Source organism: Zonotrichia leucophrys, chromosome 17 (assembly GCF_028769735.1).
Source record: "Zonotrichia leucophrys gambelii isolate GWCS_2022_RI chromosome 17, RI_Zleu_2.0, whole genome shotgun sequence".
NCBI classification, from domain to species: Eukaryota; Metazoa; Chordata; class Aves; order Passeriformes; family Passerellidae; genus Zonotrichia; species Zonotrichia leucophrys.
This window is the reverse complement of record NC_088186.1, coordinates 3,222,364-3,242,573: the sequence shown is the minus strand read 5'-3', so window position 1 is coordinate 3,242,573 and position 20,210 is coordinate 3,222,364. Positions and strand designations below refer to the sequence as shown.

Here is a 20,210-nt window from a genome sequence, read left to right as displayed (position 1 = left end):
TCCCTGCAAATCCAACACCTGGCAGAGCTTAGAGCTGTGCCAGGGAGGTGGAGGAGGGCACTGATGCCTGGCTTGAGGTGGAAATGCTCTTAACCAGGTGGAAATGCTCTTAATCCTCTACTTCTGCTTACTTCAGAAGAAGGTGGTTTGGAAAGATGGAGTACACTGGGAATTCTGGGGGAAGAAGAGTGGATTGTGGCTCAGGGCTGTGTCCTACATGTGTGCCTTCATGCCTGCAGAAGAATTCCATCTTTCCTAACCACCTTCATACTCCAGAAGAAGGTGGTTTGGAAAGATGGAGCTGCAGTGGGAATTTTGGGGGAAGAACACGAAGCTGTGGCTCAGGGCTGTGTCCCACATGGGTGCCTGGTTTGGAAAGATGGAGCTGGACTGAGAATTTTGGAGGAGGAACAGTGGGCTGCAGCTCAGGACTGTCTCCCACATAGATGCCTTCATGGATACTCCAGAAGGTGGTTTGGAAAGATGGAGTACACTGGAAACTTTGGGGGAGGAACAGTGGGTTGTGGCTCAGGGCTGTGTCCCACATGAGTGCCTTCATGCCTGCATGGATACTCCAGAAGGTGATTTGGAAAGATGGAGTACATTGGGAATTTTGGGGGAGGACCAGGGAGCTGTGGCTCAGGTCTGTGTCCCACATGAGTCGCTCAATCCTTTTCCTCTTCTCCTTCTCTTGCAGATTTCTCCAACCAGGTGAATTCCACGTCCCTGAACTCCCCCACGAGCCGGGGGCCCATGGCCACGCCGTCCTTACACCCGTCCATCGGGCCGGGCATCGGCTCCTCGCTGGGCTCGCCGGGCCAGCTGCACTCGCCCATCAGCACCCTGAGCTCGCCCATCAACGGCATGGGCCCCCCCTTCTCCGTCATCAGCTCCCCCATGGGGCCACACTCGATGTCTGTCCCCTCCACGCCCAGCCTGGGATTCGGCACCAGCAGCCCACAGGTGAGGGGACGCTGCTCAGGTGACACTGCGGCCTGTGTGGGGACAGTGCTGAGGGGACACTGCGGCCTGTGTGGGGACAGTGCTGAGGGGAAACTGCGGCCTGTGTGGGGACACTCCTGAGGGGACAGTGCTGAGGGGTCACTGTGGCCTGTTTGGGGATACTGCTGAGGGGTCACTGCTGCCTCTCTGGGGACAGTGCTGAGGGGTCACTGCCACTTCTTTGGGGGCAGTGCTGAGGGGTCACTGCAGCTTATTTGGGGACAGTGCTGAAGGGTCACTGCCACCCCTCTGGGGGCACTGCTGAGGGGACACTGTGGCCTCTTTGGGCAAGGAGGAGCCACCTCTAGGGGTTCCTCATGCAGACAGGCACCAAGGGGAGGCAAAAAGCAGAAGCACAAGGGGGAAGCTAAGCTGGAGGAATGCTGCTCCTTTGTGGGGGCTGCTCTGGGTGTGCTGTGAGGGACCAGCACAGCTGGAACATGGCTGGACATCGACTACTGTCGCCAGGATTGGGGTGGAAGGGGAGTAGTGACCACACCTGGGGGCTGGTGTAGCTGTGGCAGGAGCCAGAGCCGCCTAGGACTGTCTGGGATTCTTCTCCTTCCTGGGAAGCAGCACATCCCCTCCAGGGCCAGCCCACGTTCCCCACAGAATCATGGAATTGTTTTGTTTGGAGAAACCCTCTAAGATCGTCCAAGCCTACCAGAAACCCATGTCCCCAAGTGTCACACCCACACACCTTTAACACTTCCAGGGATGGTGATTGCACCACTTCCCTGACAACTCTTTCAGTGAAGAAATTACCCCAAACAGCCAATCTCAACCTCTGCTGGCACAACTCAGGGCTCCTTCCCCTTATCCTGTCACTTGTGCAAACCCAGGGCTCCTCTGCCTGCTCACAGGGCAAGGAGTGGCCTTCACTGGCTAAAGATTATGTAAAAAACCCTCCAAGCAGGGTGAGATAAGCTCTTTTTAAAAATAGCCAGATTGGGGTGCTGGCCAGCCCCTGCCACCTGTTGCTGGCTGCTCGCACGGGATATGTTTAGTAAAAGGGCAGATTAAGGAATTGGCCACCACCTGCCACTGGCTGCAGGTTTATTTATTCCAGGCTCTCTCTGGGACTCAAGCACCTGCCAGCACCTTTATTTTTAAATATTGGCCTGATTTATTCTCAGGGGTAACAGGGCTTTTTACTACGTGGAGCTATTTTACTACGTGGGGCTATTTTACTACATGGCTGCTATCTCTGGGGACCCACAGGCAGCTTCCCCAGGGTCCAGCATCCTTGTGCTGGTCAGAAGGGAATAAAATTTGCCTCTGGATGAGCTTCTCCCATGCAGGACTCTGCTTGTGACCCCCTCAGATGTGCAGGGACCTGCTTCCCACTGAGGGACAGCAGCAGGGTGGACATGTCCCTCCCACCCCAGGGCCAGGGGAAGAGGAACTGAAACTGCGCCTGGGAACGGGCAGCCAGAGCAAAATCAGCAGCCCCAGAGCCAAAATGGTGGGGAAGGAGAGGGAAGGGGGATGTGAGGCAACCCGTGGGGGAGCCACAGGCCGGGGAGGCGGCGGGGAAGGGGCGATGGTGAGGGGCAGTTTGGGAGCGGCCAGCGGGGAACCGAAACGAAGCAGAGCTCCAGGGCAGAAGGGGAAGTGAGAGTGTGGTGGGATGGGGCTGGAAGCGAGCTGGCTCCAGCCCTGGTGGCTCCAACCCTTGTTGACTCCAGCCCTGGTGGCTCCAACCCTTGTTGACTCCAACCGTGGTGGCTCCAGCCCTGGTGGCTCCAGTCCTTGTAGTTTTAGCTCTTGGTTGCTCCAACCCTGATGGCCCCAGTCTTGATGGCTCCAACCCTTGTTGACTCCAACTCTGGTGGCTCCAACCCTGGTGATTCCAACTGTGGTAGTGCCAGCCCTTCATGGCTACAGCCCTGATGGCTCCAGTCCTTGTGGCTCCAACCCTTATTGACTCCAACCCTGGTGGTTCCAGCCTTGATGGCTCCAGCCCTTGTTGACTCCAGCTCTGGTGGTTCCAACCCTGGTGATTGCAACCCTGGTGGCTCCAGCCCTTCATGGCTCCAACCTTGGTATTTCCAGCCCTGGTGGCACCAGCCCTGGTAGCGCCAGCCCTTCATGGCTCCAACCCTGGTGTCTTGATGGCTCCAATCCTTGTGTCTCCAGCCCAGGTGTCTCCAGCCCTGGTGGCTCCAATCCTTGTGGCTCCAGCTCTTGGTGGCTCCGGCCCTTGCCTCCATCCCTCGGAACACCCGTCCTTTGTTCAGGGACTTGTCTGAAGTGTTTTTCCTCAAGGTGACACTTGGGAGGTTCTCAGCCTAATGGCTCCTGCCATCTGTTCCCTGTCTGGCCACATTAGGTCCCTGTTCCTGTCCCTGCAGCGGGCAGAGGCGCCTACCTGGGCCGGCAGAGTGCAGGGGGGAGGACAAGGAGGAAGAGGAGGAGGAGGAGGGGGCAGCAGCGAGGCCGATGCTCGGGGGGCAGCGCAGCCCCCCTGGCCCGGCGCAGGGGTAATGAGGCGTGTGGCCCCCGTGGCCGGGCAGGGATGGCACTGATGGAAGGTGCTTTGCATCAGATGGCAGATGCCACTTGCCATCAGGCCACGCCTCGTCGCCTCTGGAGAGGCAGCAGAGCAGAAGGGCACGCTGTGTGCGAGGTCCCCAGGGTGGGTCCCCTCCATCCCAGCCCCAGCAGGGAGGGAAGGAGCTGCCAGGCTCCCAGAAAACGGGGGGCTCACCCCACCCCTTCTGGCTCTGCAGAAGGGAGGACCCTGCAGCCCTTGGATGCTCCCAGTACCCTCCCTCCAGCACTGGGAGTTTGCAAACACTGCAAGATCCCAAGATTCCAGGATTTTGCAGGGTTTGCAAGATCCCAGGATCTTGCAGGGTTTCCAAGATCTCAGGATCCCAGGATCTTGCAGGGTTTGCAAACACAGCCCAAGATCCCAGGATCTTGCAGGCTTTCCAAGATCCCAGGATTTTGCAGGATTTACAAGACCCCAGAATCCCAGGATTTTTCAGGGTTTTCAAGATCCCAGGATCTCAGGATCTTGCAGGGTTTGCAGGATCCCAGGATCTTGGAGGGTTTGCAAACACAGCCCCAAAATCAGTGATCCTGCCACATGGGATTGCAGCATCCATGGCAGGGATGCTGGTGCTGAGCTGGCCCAGGAATGAGGGCCAGACTGGGAGGGCTAGACCCTGCAGCTCTGGGATTTACACACTGCTTCAACCCTCTTGCCTGAAAATGAAGGGAAAATGGGGAAAACAGTGCAGGGTTTTCAGCAGGAGCTGCAAGGGAGGATTTTCCGTGCAGGGCTGTGTGGAGCAGCCGCCCCAGGCAGCGCTGGCAGCAGCTCGGGATGCCCGGGGCCAGTGGGGAGAGATCAGACATGGGATTAGATCGTCTGCCTGTGCACAATGCTCGTTGTAAGGGTGCCTGGGGGACTGGGGAAGGGCTGGGGTGGTTTTGGGATGGGGGGAGGACGAGGAATAAAGCTCTGCTTGCCAGCAGAGCCAGGATTCAGTGCTGGGTGTGATGAGCTGGAGAGAGAAGGAAGGAACCCAGAGGTGCTGGTGTCACTGGGGAAGCAGAGCCCTGCTTCCTGCCCTGTCTGGAGCCATGCTGTCCCAGAGCAGCAATGCTGTGCCAGGGCCAGGGGCTGCTGTCCCCTGCTCTGTCCTGCACGTGCTCCCGGGGCAGGCGCCGCCAGGGCGCTGTGGGAACCCCGGGCTGGCTCTGCTGAGCTTTGGAGCCAGCGCTGGGAGAGGAACTGGTGACTGTCCCCTCCCCAGCCCGGGGCTGACTCAGCTCTGAGCAGCTGATTCACAGGGCTGAGGAGGGTGCTGGGACCTCCACCCTCCTGGCTGGGGCTTGTTCTGCCCATCATCCCCCCAGTGTTTTTGGGGGGCTGCCCAGGTGGGCTCTGTGGGCTGCTGGGGCTGGGGGAGGTGATGGTGAAAGGTTTTATCTTCATCAGGCAGGTGTGGGCTCTGGGCAGGCTCCCACAGCCAGGGATGCAGTGTGCCACAAACCATCACCACCAGCTGCACTGGGAACTGGCTCCACATCCCAGAGAGGGCTCTGGGAGGAACTCCTGGGGCAGCTCACCCTGACCTGGCCACCCCTGCTGCCAGGGGAGCACAGAGATCATGTGGCACTCAAAAAGAGATGCTCCTGCCTGGGACCTGCTTCTCCCTCCCCTCTCTGCTCTGTCAAACAGCAGCTGAAGCCAGCAGTGCATCCCTGGGTGGCACCAGCTCCCAGCTGCCTTTGATTCACCAGCTGGCACAGGCAGGGTGGCAGAGGGAGGCACATCCATCCCATTTCTCCAGGGTGGGTTTACCTGGCTCTGCTGTGTGGCTGCCAGTCGTCTGCCTGCCAAATATTCCCCACCAGCCTGCAGACTTGAAAGCCAGAGGAGAGCTGTGCTGCTATAATTGACAGATCACAAGCCCTGGGACTTCCCTGAATTAATTTGTGACAAGTGCAGTTGCTGAGGATCTCTGTTAGAGTAGAGAAAGGCAACAAACTGAGGCACAGGCCTGTGAATCCATCCTGGGCTTGGAGGGTGGCTGGGATAGTGGCTCTGGGACAGGCTGATTCCCTTGGGAATCACTGATTCCCCAGTGATCCCAGCCAGTTCTGCTGTGCTCCAGAGCTGATCAAGTCCAGGTCCCCCATCAGCCCCAGACCCTCCTGAGCTTGTCCCCTTACTGAGATGGTTCAGTCCCACAGCTCTGTGCCTCAGTTTCTCTTTGCACACAGGGGTGTAACAGCCCAGTGGGGATTCAGCCCAGGAGCCCTTCACTCCACAGCAGGGCCATGATGCCAGTTCCACCCAGTTCTCTGCTTGCTGGGGCCCAGGGGAAGGAGGGACAGACATTTGGGAGTTGCAGGGACATGTCCCACCCACTCCAGCTCTGGAATCCAGGCCCTGTTGCAGCTGGGATGTGTTTATTTGGAGCCATGGAGCTTTCCTTTGGAGAGATAATGCTGAAGGGATATCCATAAACTGCAGAGCTAAACAAGAGTGGCCTGGCCTTCATCATCCCTGCAAGGGCTCTCTCCCAGCCAGCAGCTGTCCCACCAGCCAGCACTGCAGATCTTCCTGCCTGTGTCCCTTGCTGGTGTGAAATAGGGGTGGCTGCAGAGCCCTGGCTCTGGGGGCTGTGCAGGAGGAACTTGCTTCCCAATTAAATCATGGAAAAACATCCTCCTTGCATGGGCAGGGTCAGCCCTGCACAGTGCTTGGGAGGCTGGCCATGTCCTGCCCCTTGTGCCAGCCCAGCTCCTGTGCCAGGCCAGGTGAGTGTTGTGCCTTTGTGTGCCCAAATCCTCTTGTTTCAGCCGTGCTGGTGCCCTCTGGAATTGTGTCCTGTCCTGTCCTGTGTGTGAATGACACAGCCCCATGTCCCCAGTGCCAGCTGAGCCCTGTGCTTGTCCCTCCACAGCTCAACTCGCCCATGAACTCCGTCACCAGCACAGAAGACATCAAGCCACCCCTGGGGCTCAATGGAGTCCTCAAAGTGCCAGCACACCCCTCAGGAACGATGGCCTCCTTCACCAAGCACATATGTGCCATCTGCGGGGACAGATCTTCGGGTGAGGCTGGCAGGGGCTCAGGGCAGGGGCTGGGGTGTGGCAGAGGGCTGGCATTGGCTCCCAGGCTCCTGGCAGCCCCTTTGAGTGCTCTCTCAAAGGGACAGCACCTGCCTGTGCCTCCCAGCAGGGGATGAAGAGCCAAGCCAGGAGATCCCAGGGCCCTGTTCAGCAGTGGGGTCCCATCTCACCCTCTTGGCAAACATCAGGGGCATCCTCCCTCTCCCCATCCTTTGATCCGCACTGGTGCTGTCACTTGGTGCTCTTGGGATGGAGTTTCTCCACTCCTGGGAGATAAAGATGGGCTAATTCCCTTTATTCTCCTGCTTTTCTAAAAGCTCCCTGCTCCAGGAGAGCTCTGGTTGCCTGGTTTGTGAGCCCTTGGGGACCCCTCCTGGGATCCAGGCTGGAAGTGGAGGGTGGGAACGGGGTACAGGGCAGGCTGAGTTGTGTGTCTGCTGTGGGGGGTTCAGAGAGCTCACAGAGATTCAGGGGGACACCCCTGTACAGGTCCATTAATTAATTTCTAAATGGTGGTGGAACTCCCCAGGGAGCACGTACAGTGTGAGGACTCTATTAATTCATCTTGATTAACATTACCACAATGGATTCATAGTGATCAGAACATTCATAATAATCAAAACAAATGTTCTGCACTGCCCCAACTCTGCTGCATGGCCCAGAAATGGCCTTTCCATGGGTGGAAGGCAGGATGAGACCCATGGATGGCACCCTGATTCTGTGGAAGCCAAGCCACCACTTCCCACCTCCAAGAAACCTCTGCTCCCCCCAAAACTCAGCTGGGAGAGTCCCTGGGAAGATCTGCTGGCTAAGAAGGGATCTGGGACCACCTTTAAACTTCATTTTTCTCCCTCTCCCAGGTAAACATTACGGGGTTTACAGCTGTGAGGGCTGCAAAGGCTTCTTCAAGCGCACGGTGCGGAAGGACCTGACCTACACGTGCCGCGACAACAAGGACTGCCTGATCGACAAGCGCCAGCGCAACCGCTGCCAGTACTGCCGCTACCAGAAGTGTCTGGCCATGGGCATGAAGAGAGAAGGTAAGGCCAGCCTGCCCAGGGGGCTGCAGGGGGTTTAGAGGGCACCAAGAGGTGGTGTGAACCTTGCTGAAGGGTTCTGTCGCTCTGGTGACAAAATTCTCGTTTGCGGTTTGGTTTTGCGCCTCAGCCACAGCGTCTCGTGGTCTCCAGAGCCTCTTCTTGCAGAGCCTCCATTCCCTGTGAGTGCCAGAGCAGTGTGTAGGTGATGGGTGGGTGTTGGGATCTTTATCTTGTCAGAGTGGTCCTGAGAAAAGTTAGAAAGTCTCTTTTCCCAGCCCGGTGCTTGAAGAAGGAGTCAGGGCTCTTCATTTCTCGGTCTCAAGGTTGTTTATTGCCTCTTATCTATAAGAAGTTTTCTCCTGCCCTGCTGAGGTCCATCCAGCAGGACAGTTCCAGGCACTCTGCCTGCCCCCAGGGCAGTGTTATGTCTTTATACTAAAAACTACGTGTGCAATGTTTACAATTACTTTCCAATATCACCTATGTTAGACAGTGAGCTTCTACTCTAAACCAATCTAAAAGTGCCAACATCACAGCAGAAGATGGAGGCCAAGGAGAAGAAGGAGAAAGGCTGGACATGCCCAGTTCCCTCCATCTTGCCCCCTGAACCCCCATACCAAAAACCCCAAAATCTACTTTTCCACCCTGTGGTAACTTCACTATTATTCTGCCTAAACTGTTGTGGCTTGCTGATCCTCATCTAAGGTTGGTAATTTGCTCCATGGGTCATAGTCAAACCCACAGGTGTTTTGGGCTCTGTGCCAGGGCTTCTGAGCCCCCTGGCAGGGCTTTGGGCCATCCTGGACAGCCAGAGGGATGTTCTAGGGACACCTTCAACTCCAGCCTGGCCTTGGTCACTTCCAGGGATGAGCTTCCCCGGCCATCCTGTGCCAGTGCCTCAGCACCTACTCCAGCACTGAATTTTTTGTCTCATTGAGAAGAGGAAAGAAGTTTGGTCTCTTTAAGATAGCTCTTCCTCAGTGAAATTTAAATTTAGGATCTAAATTTCCCTGGCAGTGCCTCTTTTAAATGATCTTTTGAAATGCTGACTGTGTCTGTTCTAATCTAGCTGGCAGAGCAGGCTTTTAGCAGACAGGACGTGAGAGTGACCCCAGTTCTGGGCTGCTTTCTCCCCTTACATCTTCGGAGCCACACTTGCCTCTCTGACAGGCTGATAAAGGCAGCCCTGCTCTGGCCCTGGCCCACAGCTCCAGCCTGGGAGCCTTTGAAGAGCACTTAGGGCTGTCTGGAGTGTGGAATAAACGGGGCAGTGCTGGAGCTGCTCTGAGTGTTGGGCAAACCCTGCCACGCTCAGTTTATGGGGTTACCCGAGGACCAAAATCACCACGTGTCACAGCTGTCTGTGCTGGAGGTGTGGGGGGATTGCCAGGGCACCCAGGGGACCTCCTTGGCCCTGCTGAGCTTAACCCTTCAGTGCTCAGAACAAATGTTCCTGCCCCAGCAGACCGTGGCATGCAGAGATTGAGGCATTCAGGGCAGGAATGGGGGCTGGCACTGCCCTGGACAGTACTGGATCCCATGGGAGATGTGCAATGGGATGAGGAAAATCTGATCCAAAACCTGAACCATGGCAGGCTCAGATGATCAAAAAGCAGCCAAGAATTCTCCTGTGTGTTCAATGAGAGAAATACAGAGCATCCCCTTCCCCTGGCACTGCATCCACTGACCCAGTTACCCCTCAGCCCCCCAGAACAAGGTGTGTAGGGCTGGGAGGAGCAGCAGGAATGCTGGAACTCTGCCACCCTGTGAGCAGGTACCTGCTCCCTGCCTGCCCTTAGTGGTGATTGCATGGGCAGCACCGCTAAAAATTACAGGTCCATTAATTAATTTCTAAATGGTGGTGGAAGTCCCCAGGGAGCACGTACAGTGTGAGGACTCTATTAATTCATCTTGATTAACATTATCACAATGAATAGCAAATGAATTCATAATGATCAGACAATTATTTAAAAGTGTGACAGATGGGATCGTGGTAACTCCAGGAGTGCGCTCAGGCAGTGCTGATGGATCTGGTGAGGGAAGGGCAGGAACTGGTGATTTGACAGTCATCATTTGATGATTTAGGCATAATCCCCATGCAGGGAAAGCTGGAATAACTCCCCTGTCTCTTGTTATAAACCTGAAAATTCAGTGTCTCACAGAAATGTCTCAGTTGTCCTAAAGCTGAAAGTCAGAAGTTGGGTCTTGCTGAGCTTTGGTTTTGAGCAGCTCTGGAGTTTCACATGTGAAATCCACCTGGTTTGTCAAATAAAGGTCTGTTCCCACTGCACCCATCTCAGCTGACTGGAATTGGCCTCACACCAATCCTGCTCCCACCTCTATTTTGGGGAAGAGTTTTGGGCTAAATCCTGCATTGCTTAAGTATTCACATCATAGCTGGCTTTTTATTCTCTACCATAAACTCTTGTATCTTTTAAGTAACAGAGCCTAGGTTATGGGCCTCATTTCCCTAAAAAACATCTTGTTCTGGAGACCTAATTTATAGATGTGTAAAGGCACAGCAGATTCCTGCTGAGGAGTCTCTCTCCTGTAGCCCAGAGGTGCTGGGATTTGTTACAAGCACAGTGAAAGCCTCTAAAATCAATGCTGGGAGGAGGAGTGAGAGCCAAGGCTGTACTCCATTGAAAGAGGGTAAAAGGAAAGGGGTTATTGGGTGAGAATTCGGATTAGAGAAGGCAAAATCAACGTTTGGAAGTGTTTGATCCCAGCAGCTGAGGGGTCTGAGGTGAACATGGAGGGATGGACCTTGTGCTCATCAGAAGCAGCAGCAGGGGGACAGGGATCCTTCAGGGCTGCAAACCTTGGCTCAAAGAGGGGAAAGCCTGCAGGAGCAGGGGATTCCTCTGCTGTGTGCATCCCTTCTGGCTGTTCCCTGCTAGGAACACGTCAGAGAGATCCCAACATCCACAGTGAGTGAGCCCCATGCTCTCTGAGATGCTGCAGCCATAATAAATAAGCAACTGGGAACATTTTTTCCCCTATGAATTTCTGCCAGCTGTGGAATGCTTTGGTTTTTTGTACTCTGTCTCTCACTAAATACAGGATAGTCAACAAAATTAAGATTACCATCAGGGATCTTGACTAATGCAGGGGTTATTATTGTGGGGGTGGCTGTTTGCACCCAGGAGCTGAACTCTCCCTGCTCAGTCTGTTCCTCATCAGGCTCTGAGGTGTCTGTGCACCAGCAGCCTTGGCTTTGAAAGGGGAAAACTGGGAATTGCCTCGGAATGAGGGAGGCAGAGCTCTTGTGAAGAGCTGGGAGTGAGCACTGGGGGGCTTGGGATGGGGGTGCTGTGTGTCAGGGGGTGACAGAGAGGTGACAGGGTCAGCAGGGGCGTGGTGAGCTTGGGGCTGTCCCGGCTGAGGAGAGCTGGCAGCGCCTCTGGGATCACACAGGGAGCAGGAAATACCAGTGAGGAGCCTTTCCCATGCTCCCGTGGCTGCCTCACAGGGAGCAGGGCTGGGAAACGGCTCCCAGAGCCTTCCCTGCATGTGAGGGGCTCCTGGGGATGCCAGGATGGGAGCAGGGATCCCAGAGCCTTCCCTGGATGTGAGGGGCTCCTGGAGAGAGCCAGGCTGGCTCTGCAGGACCTGCTGGGCTGCCCAGGATGGGAGCAGGGATCCCAGAGCCTTCCCTGGAACATGAGGGGCTCCTGGGGATGCCAGGATGGGAGTAGGGATCCCAGAGCCTTCCCTGGATGTGAGGGGCTCCTGGGGATGCCAGGATGGGAGCAGGGATCCCAGAGCCTTCCCTGGAACATGAGGAGCTCCTGGGGATGCCAGGATGGGAGCAGGGATCCCAGAGCCTTCCCTGGATGTGAGGGGCTCCTGGAGAGAGCCAGGCTGGGTCTGCAGGACCTGCTGGGCTGCCCAGGATGGGAGCAGGGATCCCAGAGCCTTTGCTGGATGTGAGGGGCTCCTGGGGATGCCAGGATGGGAGCAGGGATCCCAGAGCCCTCCCTGGAACATGAGGGGTTCCTGGGGATGCCAGGATGGGAGTAGGGATCCAAGAGCCTTCCCTGGATGTGAGGAGCTCCTGGAGAGAGCCAGGCTGGCTCTGCAGGACCTGCTGAGCTGCCCAGGATGGGAGCAGGGATCCCAGAGCCTTTGCTGGAACATGAAGGGCTCCTGGGGATGCCAGGATGGGAGCAGGGATCCCAGAGCCTTCCCTGGATGTGAGGGGCTCCTGGGGATGCCAGGATGGGAGCAGGGATCCCAGAGCCTTCCCTGGAACATGAGGAGCTCCTGGGGATGGCAGGATGGGAGCAGGGATCCCAGAGCCTTTTCTGGAACATGAGGGGCTCCTGGGGATGCCAGGATGGGAGCAGGGATCCCAGAGCCTTCCCTGGATGTGAGGGGCTCCTGGGGAGAGCCAGGACCTGCTGAGCTGCCCAGGATGGGAGCAGGGATCCCAGAGCCTTCCCTGGAACATGAGGGGCTCCTGGGGATGCCAGGATGGGAGTAGGGATCCCAGAGCCTTCCCCTGGATGTGAGGGGCTCCTGGGGATGCCAGGACCCGCTGGGTCCCACGTGCCAGCTGCAGGCCAGGCTTTGGTGCCAGGTGGGTGAAGTGGTGTTGGTGCATCTCAGAGCCCATCTGGAGGGCAGAGAGCTGTTCCCCTGCAGCACCTGCAGCTCAGGCTGCCTGGCTGAGCCCAAGGTTGTTCCTAAATCCAGGTGCAGGTGCAGCTGCTGTGCTGAGAGCCAGAGCCAGGCTGGGAGCATCCAGGACATCTGTCCAGCTGCACGCCTGCTCTCTGACTTCAGGGCTCCATTAAACTTCCCAGCCTGAGTTAATTCCCTCTCTTCCTGTGTTTGTGGGTTGGTTTTCCCCCTCTCCCTTGCCAAGCTGAGGGGTTCAGCCTGGGAAAGGTTGGACTTGCAGCATCTCCACAGCCTGGAGACCTTCCCATGTCTCCAGGGAGCTGCTCAGTCACTCCAGAGGGACTGGAGATTCCCACATGTGCCTGATCCCCTGGAGTTGGGGCCATCCCAGCTCCTGGACCATCCCTCAGCAGCACGAGGAATCTGGGGAGAAATCAGGAATTCAGGTTTCCAGCCCACTGTCCAAGTGAATGTGAAAGCAGGCAAGTGTCCACAGCCTAGTGGAGGGGCAGAGTTCAAGAGCACAGTTATTTTTAGGAGTAATTTTGGAATGGAAAATGTCTTCCAGCTTAATGAGCTTGTTTCTTATATCCTTTTAAAGTGCTGCTCTTTAAACCAGCTGGTTAAATGATGCTTGGTTTGGTTTTTTTTTTTTTTTTTTTTTTTGTTTTTAAGGATGCTCTTAGGTTGAGAAAACGAGTTTGGTTTGGCTTATGGTTTTCTCTCCTTTTGTTGCTGTTTGTTTATACTTCAGTGTCCAGAGAGTGAAGTGAGCTAGAGATTTTTTGCTGTTGTTTTCCAGAGCTGTTCCTCTTGTGAACTAACTGCATGCAAAGGTTTCAATCCACTTTTTAACACTCTGAAGTTACACTTTTTAATTACCCCAGTGGTATTTTGCATCCTTTCAAAAAATTACAGCGTTCAGTTGAAAATGTTGGAGGGGAAAAAAACCTCATTTATTTCATGTGTTGCAGCTTTTGAGGTTGTTTACAGTAGCAGAAAGCTGCACCTCTGAAAAAGAAAAAAAGAAAGGTGACACACGAAAGCAAAGCAGAAGAAACACTGTCTGAATTTGTTTTCTCAGCTGTCTTGGCATTTTGGATATAAACAGGTACCTGGGGCATAAATGCTTCAAGATGCTGATGATGCACAGCAAAGATGTGGCTTTGTGAAAGGCAGCAGAGCCAAATAAATTCCAATGTGAAAGAAAACAGAAATGCCCAATAACCCCCACCCAGCACCTCATAACCAACCACCCACCTGCAGGATGGGGGACAACTAAAAATGAGCAGGTTTGGGATCTCTGAGCTGAGCTTTGGTGCCTCCCCCTGTGCTCTCAGTTCATAGAGAGGTGTTTCCTTGAGAAAACTCAGTTTTTGGGGCAGTGAATTATCCTTTCCCCATGGAAAGGATATTTGTGGATGAAAGGATATTTGTGGATATAAGTGAATTATCCTTTCCCCACCCTGCTGCTCCTGGAGGGGTGGATTTCCATCCCAAAAAGCTCTGTATTGACACTGGGTAAGTGTCACTGGAGCTGCTGTAGCCTCCAGGTCTCTCCCAGCAAATAAACAAACCTGAGCTGCTCCTGCCCTCTCAGAAACACCAAAGCCCTGTGGAAAATCCTCTCCTCCCTCCACTGACATCTCTTTGGTGCAGAGGTGCAGTGCCCACCCACAGGGCTTGGTTTGGGCACCAGGACTGGGTGGGGTGGAACTTTGCAATGGACTCAAAGCTGCTTTTTTAGCCATCAGATGCTGCCCCATGAGCAAAGCCAGGGTGTGCAGTGTGATGTGGGCACCTGCAGAGGATGGATCTTGGCATTTTGGCCCATCAGCCCTCGGGCTTGGATAGCTGAGGCTCATCTGCAATCCACAGGACGAGACATTTTGGATTTTAAAGACACCAGAGGTCACCAAGGAGTGGCTTGGACACATGGGGCTCCGTGTCTTGCTGTACCACGACCTGGGGAAGTGCAGATGGGCTGGAGAAGCTCAAGATGAAACATGACAGCAACTGGCCTGAGGCAAGTACAGACCAAATCAGGCAGAATAACAGGAGAGGCTCTTCATCAGGTGCCATGGAAAACACAGGCTTCTGTCCTTGGCTGGGCTCAGACATAGCTGCAGGAGGTGGGGCTGCCTCTCCGAGCTCTCTCACTGCATCTTTTTTTCTCCTCAAGTGGATTGCAAGGTTCAAATGTTTCCCTTATGTTTAGAAAACCAGCCTGGAAAAGCTCTCAGCCATCTGAGGCTCCTTGAAGAGGAATAAAAGCCTTGGCACAGCCATCAGCAAGGGGGGAAGAGGGCTGGGGAGCTCAGCTCTGGGGACACGGGGTGGCCTCAGCTTGGGAGAGCTCTGCCTTGCACCAGAGGCTTTGCTGGGGTGCAGCAAGGCAAATTCCTGCCTCAGCTCCTGCATTTGAGGTGGGCAGACCCATTCTGTTGACCAAAAGCTGTGCCACCCTCAGGACCAGGAAAAGCAGTGTTGAGAAACTAAGAACAGGGTTATTCCCATTTTGGTGTCACCAGACAAGCTGCCAAGCAGCTGCCACCTTGGTGTTTCTCTTCTTAAAAACATAAATAAAAACCAAACTCACAAAGAAATGCAATTCCTAGACTAGATCCATTTGAAAAATGGGTTTTTGTCATCTCCACTGTGGTTTATTTGATTAATCCCCAGTGGAGTGGGGAGTGGACTCCAGGGATGAGGTCCTAGCTCTGCATGGTGAGTGAGGGGTCTGCTCACTGCTGGGATTTTCCCAGATTTCATGGGTAAAAACCCACTTGTCCTTCTTTCCTTCCCTCTCTTCTGTGTGTTGGTTTTTTCCTACATCTCAAGGAACACATTCCCCATTTTTTGTGGGATGGTGATGTCTCCCTCTGCTCCTGTCCTAAGAAGGAACAACAGCTTGTCAGATCCTCAGGAACTCCAGGGAAATGCTGGTGGCAGAAAATCTGGATGTTTTCCACTGGGCTTGTGCCTGTGGGTGGATGGATGGATGGATGGATGGATGGATGGATGGATGGATGGATGGATGATGGATGGATGGATGGATGGATGGATGATGGATGGATGATGGATGGATGGATGGATGGATGGATGGATGGATGGATGGAGGATGGATGGATGGATGGATGGATGGAGGGGTGGATGGATGGATTCATGGATTCATGGATGGAGCCATGGAGGATGGATTGAGGGATGGATGGATGGATGATGGATGGATGGATGGATGGAGGGATGGATGGATGGATGGATGGAGGGATGGATGGATGGATGGATGGAGCCATGGAGGATGGATGGATGGATGGATGGATGGATGGATGGATGGATGGATGGATGGACAGGGGTGATGGCACAGTGATTCCACACTTGCCCTGCCGTTGGAGGAGGCTCTCTGTGCTTGGCAGCAGGGTGTAGCAGAGCAGATGACACTCCCTGGTGAGGGCTGGGTTTATCTTTGGCTGCTGGGTGGGCCTGTGCCATCTGCTGTGCCCGGGGTGTCGGTGCTGCAGCGCAGGCTGTGCGTGGGGCTGAGCTGGGATGAGTCAGCTGGCCCTGACCAGCTCTGCAGGGAGCTGCAGCACCGATTTTCTGGTGCAGCAGCTCCGAGCTCGGATCAATAGAAAGAACTCCTTACATGTCTGATCTCTGCCCATCTGTCTCTGGGTTGTTTGTATCAGCTGGGTTCAGCCTGATCTCTGTCAAAGTGCCCTGGAAGATCCTCTCCCTCCACCCTTGAAGTGTGTCTGACTATTCAGACCAGGAATGTGGCACTGATGAGGTTGAGATTTGCAGATTGAAGGCTTTAAGTGGCCCCTGTCTGCCCAGCCCTCTGCAGTGCTTTGCCACAAATCCCATGTCCAGCACGAGGGTGTGGTTTTGGGGTTAACACCATGGTGGAGTGACCCCAGTGATCCCAACTTTGCACCATCATCCTTGAGAGCTGCTGCAAATCTCCAGCAGCAATTTGGCATTTAGATCTTTTTATAAGATCTCATTTGTTGAGGGTTTGCCTTTCTCTCAGGCTTTCGTGTTATTTAGTAGGTGTTTCATCTCCTCTAATGTGCCCAGAGGAATCTTGGTGCATCTGTGCTGCTGAAGGAGGGCTGGCATTAAGCAAAAACTTCCCTTTTTCTGATGCTTGGAGAAGCAGGAGTGGGGTTGGAGGGGTGTAATTAAAGCAGAGTTTTGAAAAAGAAGAATCCATGCCAGATGGACAAAAGCCACGACACAAATCTGAGTTTACCTGGCTCTGGCAGCACAGCAGGCAACGTTGGTGGGCCTGAGGAGCCTCTGCAGCCCAGAGAAGTTTGCAGAAAGGAACCTCTTGCCTTTTTGCATAACAGCTTTCACATGGCACAGCCTGAGCTCTGTTGACATGCAGCAAACAGCAACGCTGAGAGAAGGAGGGGGAGCACTGGGAATTGGCCCCAGGAGCTGGGTTAATGGGATCAACAGCCAGAGAGGGCTTCTTTAGCCTGTGTCTCAGTTTCCTGGGGTTATTTTATTTTATTATTTATTTTATTGTATTTTTTATTTTATATATATATATTATTTTATTTTATTTTATTTTATTTTATTTTATTTTATTTTATTTTATTTTATTTTATTTTATTTTATTTTATTTTATGCTCTGCTTGAACATCCCATAACCTGCTTCAGCTGGAGCAGGGAAGGAGTGCTCGGGTAATTGTCAATAAATTGCAATTTTGACATTGCAATTTTTGACATTATTGGAGTGCCTCAGCAAGGAGCTTGGTGGGTTCAGAGAGCTGTGTCTCATGGGCAGAGATGCTTGGGCTGTTCTCAAGCAGAATGGGCTCAAATGTGTTATGGAAGAGTGTGGGATTTAGGGTCTGTGACAGGGTGATGGAGAAAGAGAGAGTTCCCATTGCTGCTGCACAAAGCTGCCTTCCAGGTGTAGGAAAAGCATGTGCAGGTTTCCAAGGGAGGTCATTAATAATAATAATAATGTTATTAGCATCTAGTGAGTGTTTCTCATCTCTGAGCTGCTCAGCTATAATTCATCAGCATGTGACAGCTGCTGGCAAGATCATTCCCACCCCACAGGATTTGGGACAGGTCTCTCCTGTCTGTCTGGAGCCAAGGGCAGGATGGAGGTTTGCATGGAGCTCCTGTCCCACGGGAGCTGCAGAGGGGCATGGCATGGCCTCCAGGGAAATCCAGCACTGCCAGCCTCAGAGGTGGCTGAATTTGGGATTTCTGCCTTAAACTGACCTGAATTTTCTTTAGGATTCCCTGATTCTGTCCCTTCACCCACCCCTTTCCCTCTCCAGCAGTGACTCAAAGTGTGGCTTCCTTTGTGGTGCTTTGTCTTTGACCTTTTTATTTCCAGGACCTGTCCCTCTGCACAGGGGGGCCTTTCCCTGTCCAAGCAGGGCCATCCCTCTCCATGCACACACAGAGCTGATTTCCCAGTGTGGGGCTGCTCCTGCCTTCCCCCAACCCCACATTCCCTGGGATATCCCACTCTGGGAACTGACAGAGAGGGGTGATCCTGCAGGATGCTTTGGGGTTTCATGGCCACCTGCAGGGCCTGGGGGTGAGAAATGCTACTCACTTCCAAAATATTTAAAAGGTTTATTAAAACCTTATAAAAAATACAACACAAGACTGAATAGATAAAATATTACAGTGCTGGGAGAAGAAGATTTTTCCCACCATGTGCTCATCCACACAATGGAGGTTTTGCCTTTTAACCCCCTAGCTCCTCCAAAATTCTGTCCACTGACTCCTCCTTCACTGTCCAGTGATGGAAATCACTTCCTTAAATCTTGATTGGAGGTCAGGTGCTGCCATAGTAATGAGTCAACCCTCCCAAATGTCCCCAGCCCGGGCCACCCCCTGATAACAGCACAAGAGGGGGTAAAACATAACTATAAATCTAAATCTAAACCCTATAAAACTTCTCCTAACATATATACATGATATTTGCCTTTTAATTGTGAGAGTCAGCCATCACACTGTGGAGATGACAGTCTGCTCAGAGAGAGAGAAAGGCAGATAAACTTTCCATGAATTCATCTGGGAAGTTTTAGGGAGGCAGAGAGAAAGAATGGGGAGCAATCCCCATTGTAATAAGTTGTTTTCCTCATAAGATGTTTTACCAAAGGGTGTCTTCTTAATTAGCCAGTCATGTGGAATGTGTTGATTTAGTGACCAGTCAGGTCCACCCGTATGGGAGCAGTGTATAAAAGAAGGGGTTCCAATAATCTGGGGCCTGTTAGCTTTCTGACCTGGAGTCTGTGTCACTTATCCCTTCCTGACCCAGTGGTGACAAGAACAACTGACACAAGCAGAGGACACAGTCTAAGCTGCACCAAGGAAAATACAGGTTGGATATCAGGAAAAAGTTTTTCATGCAAAGAGTGATAAAGTTCTGGAATGTTCTGCCTGGGGAGGTGGTGGAGTCACCACCCCTGGGTGTGTTTAACCAAGCCTGGATGCAGCACTGGGTGCCAGGGCTGAGTTGAGGTGTTGAAGCTGGGTTGGACTTGATGATCTTGAAGATCTCTTCCAACCAACGTGGTGATTCTGGGAATTCTGTGATCCTCCCCTGTGACAGTCTGACCGTGGCACTGTCCCTGTGTGTCCCTCACAGCCGTGCAGGAGGAGCGGCAGCGGGGCAAGGACCGCAACGAGAACGAGGTGGAGTCCACGAGCAGCGCCAACGAGGACATGCCCGTGGAGAAGATCCTGGAGGCTGAGCTGGCTGTGGAGCCAAAGACAGAGACCTACATCGAGGCAAACATGGGCCTGACCCCCAGCTCGGTGAGCACCTCTGCCCAGCCCCTCCTGGGGACACCACAGTGACCATCAGGACAGCTGGGGCACAAAGGAGTTGTCCCCTGTGGGAAAGAACTGTTAGAGAACTTCCTTGAGCTAGGTTTCATAAGCTTTTAACTTCTTTGAGCCAGGTTTCATAAGCTTTTAGAGGCTTATAACACACCTAAGATAGTTTAGCTACTTTTGGAGGCATAAAAATTACCAAGATGGCTTCTGTTGCAGTGTTAGAAATGAAAAGGTTTGATGAAAGGCAAAATAACAAACAAAAACTGAGCTAAGTGCAAGAAGTCTTTGCTTTTGATAAAATACTTTATAAAAGCAATTAGTTTCTTTGTTCACTTATTTTAAAGTAAATTGCTAAAGCAAGACTTTTTAGCTTTTGTCTAATTAGCAATTTTTAAGTTTGAAGTGAAGCTCCTTAGGCTTATAAAGTTGCTTTTTCACCTAATCAAAGAAAGAAACTTTTAGGCTTCTTTCTTTCTTGAGAGGACAAAAAATACTCTTGTCACTCCATCAACAAAGGGCACACTCCTGTAAAGAACCAGCTCAAAAATGCAATTTTTGGCTCTGCTGTGGGCCCTGTGAGCCAGCTCAGCAGCAGCACAGCAGAGCCAGCAGCCACCAGCGTTTGGTGTCTTCTGTCCCACAGCCACAGGGAAGTGAGAGGTGCTGTGAGGAGAGATTAAAAGGGCTCTCAGAGAAGGTTTTATTGTAAATAACAGCCCTCAGTGCTGAAAGGCAGGAAAACACACTGCTCTGAAGAGCTCAGAGTCCAATTGAGGCAATAAACCTGCGTGGCTGAAGTGCAGGGAGATAAGAGCTGGGGAATGAGGGTGTGACTGCTCAGGTGCAGAATTATGCAGCTGCTTGGCTCTCTGAGGAGAGAAAACCTGGAGAAATTTGCCTGTGAGTTGGTTTTCAGGTTCTTTTCCCAGTTAGGAACTTGCATTATAACTGGGCCTGCTTGGAGCAGCTGGGCTGTACCAGGGTGTTGTGTGCACGAGGGAGGGATGGCAGGGAAATGGGACAGGAGCAGCCTGGGCTGGTGGAAGGTGTTGGGATGAGATGGTCTTGAGGTCCCTCCCAACCCAAACCAGTCTGGGATTCTGTGAAGAGTGAGGGGAAATGTTTTGG

The 20,210-nt window shown here is 53.2% G+C and overlaps 1 protein-coding gene across 3 annotated transcripts in view; it reads left to right on the top strand.

The window, feature by feature from the left end:
* RXRA (retinoid X receptor alpha) overlaps nucleotides 1-20,210 on the top strand; it is a 105,960-nt gene that overhangs the window by 67,684 nt on the left and 18,066 nt on the right. For all 3 annotated transcript variants that reach the window (XM_064727593.1, XM_064727594.1, XM_064727592.1), the window contains exons 2-5: nucleotides 698-963; nucleotides 6,429-6,579; nucleotides 7,458-7,637; nucleotides 18,892-19,061. In XM_064727593.1, the coding sequence (XP_064583663.1) occupies nucleotides 698-963; nucleotides 6,429-6,579; nucleotides 7,458-7,637; nucleotides 18,892-19,061 (767 nt within the window). The remainder of the gene's footprint in view (nucleotides 1-697; nucleotides 964-6,428; nucleotides 6,580-7,457; nucleotides 7,638-18,891; nucleotides 19,062-20,210) is intronic.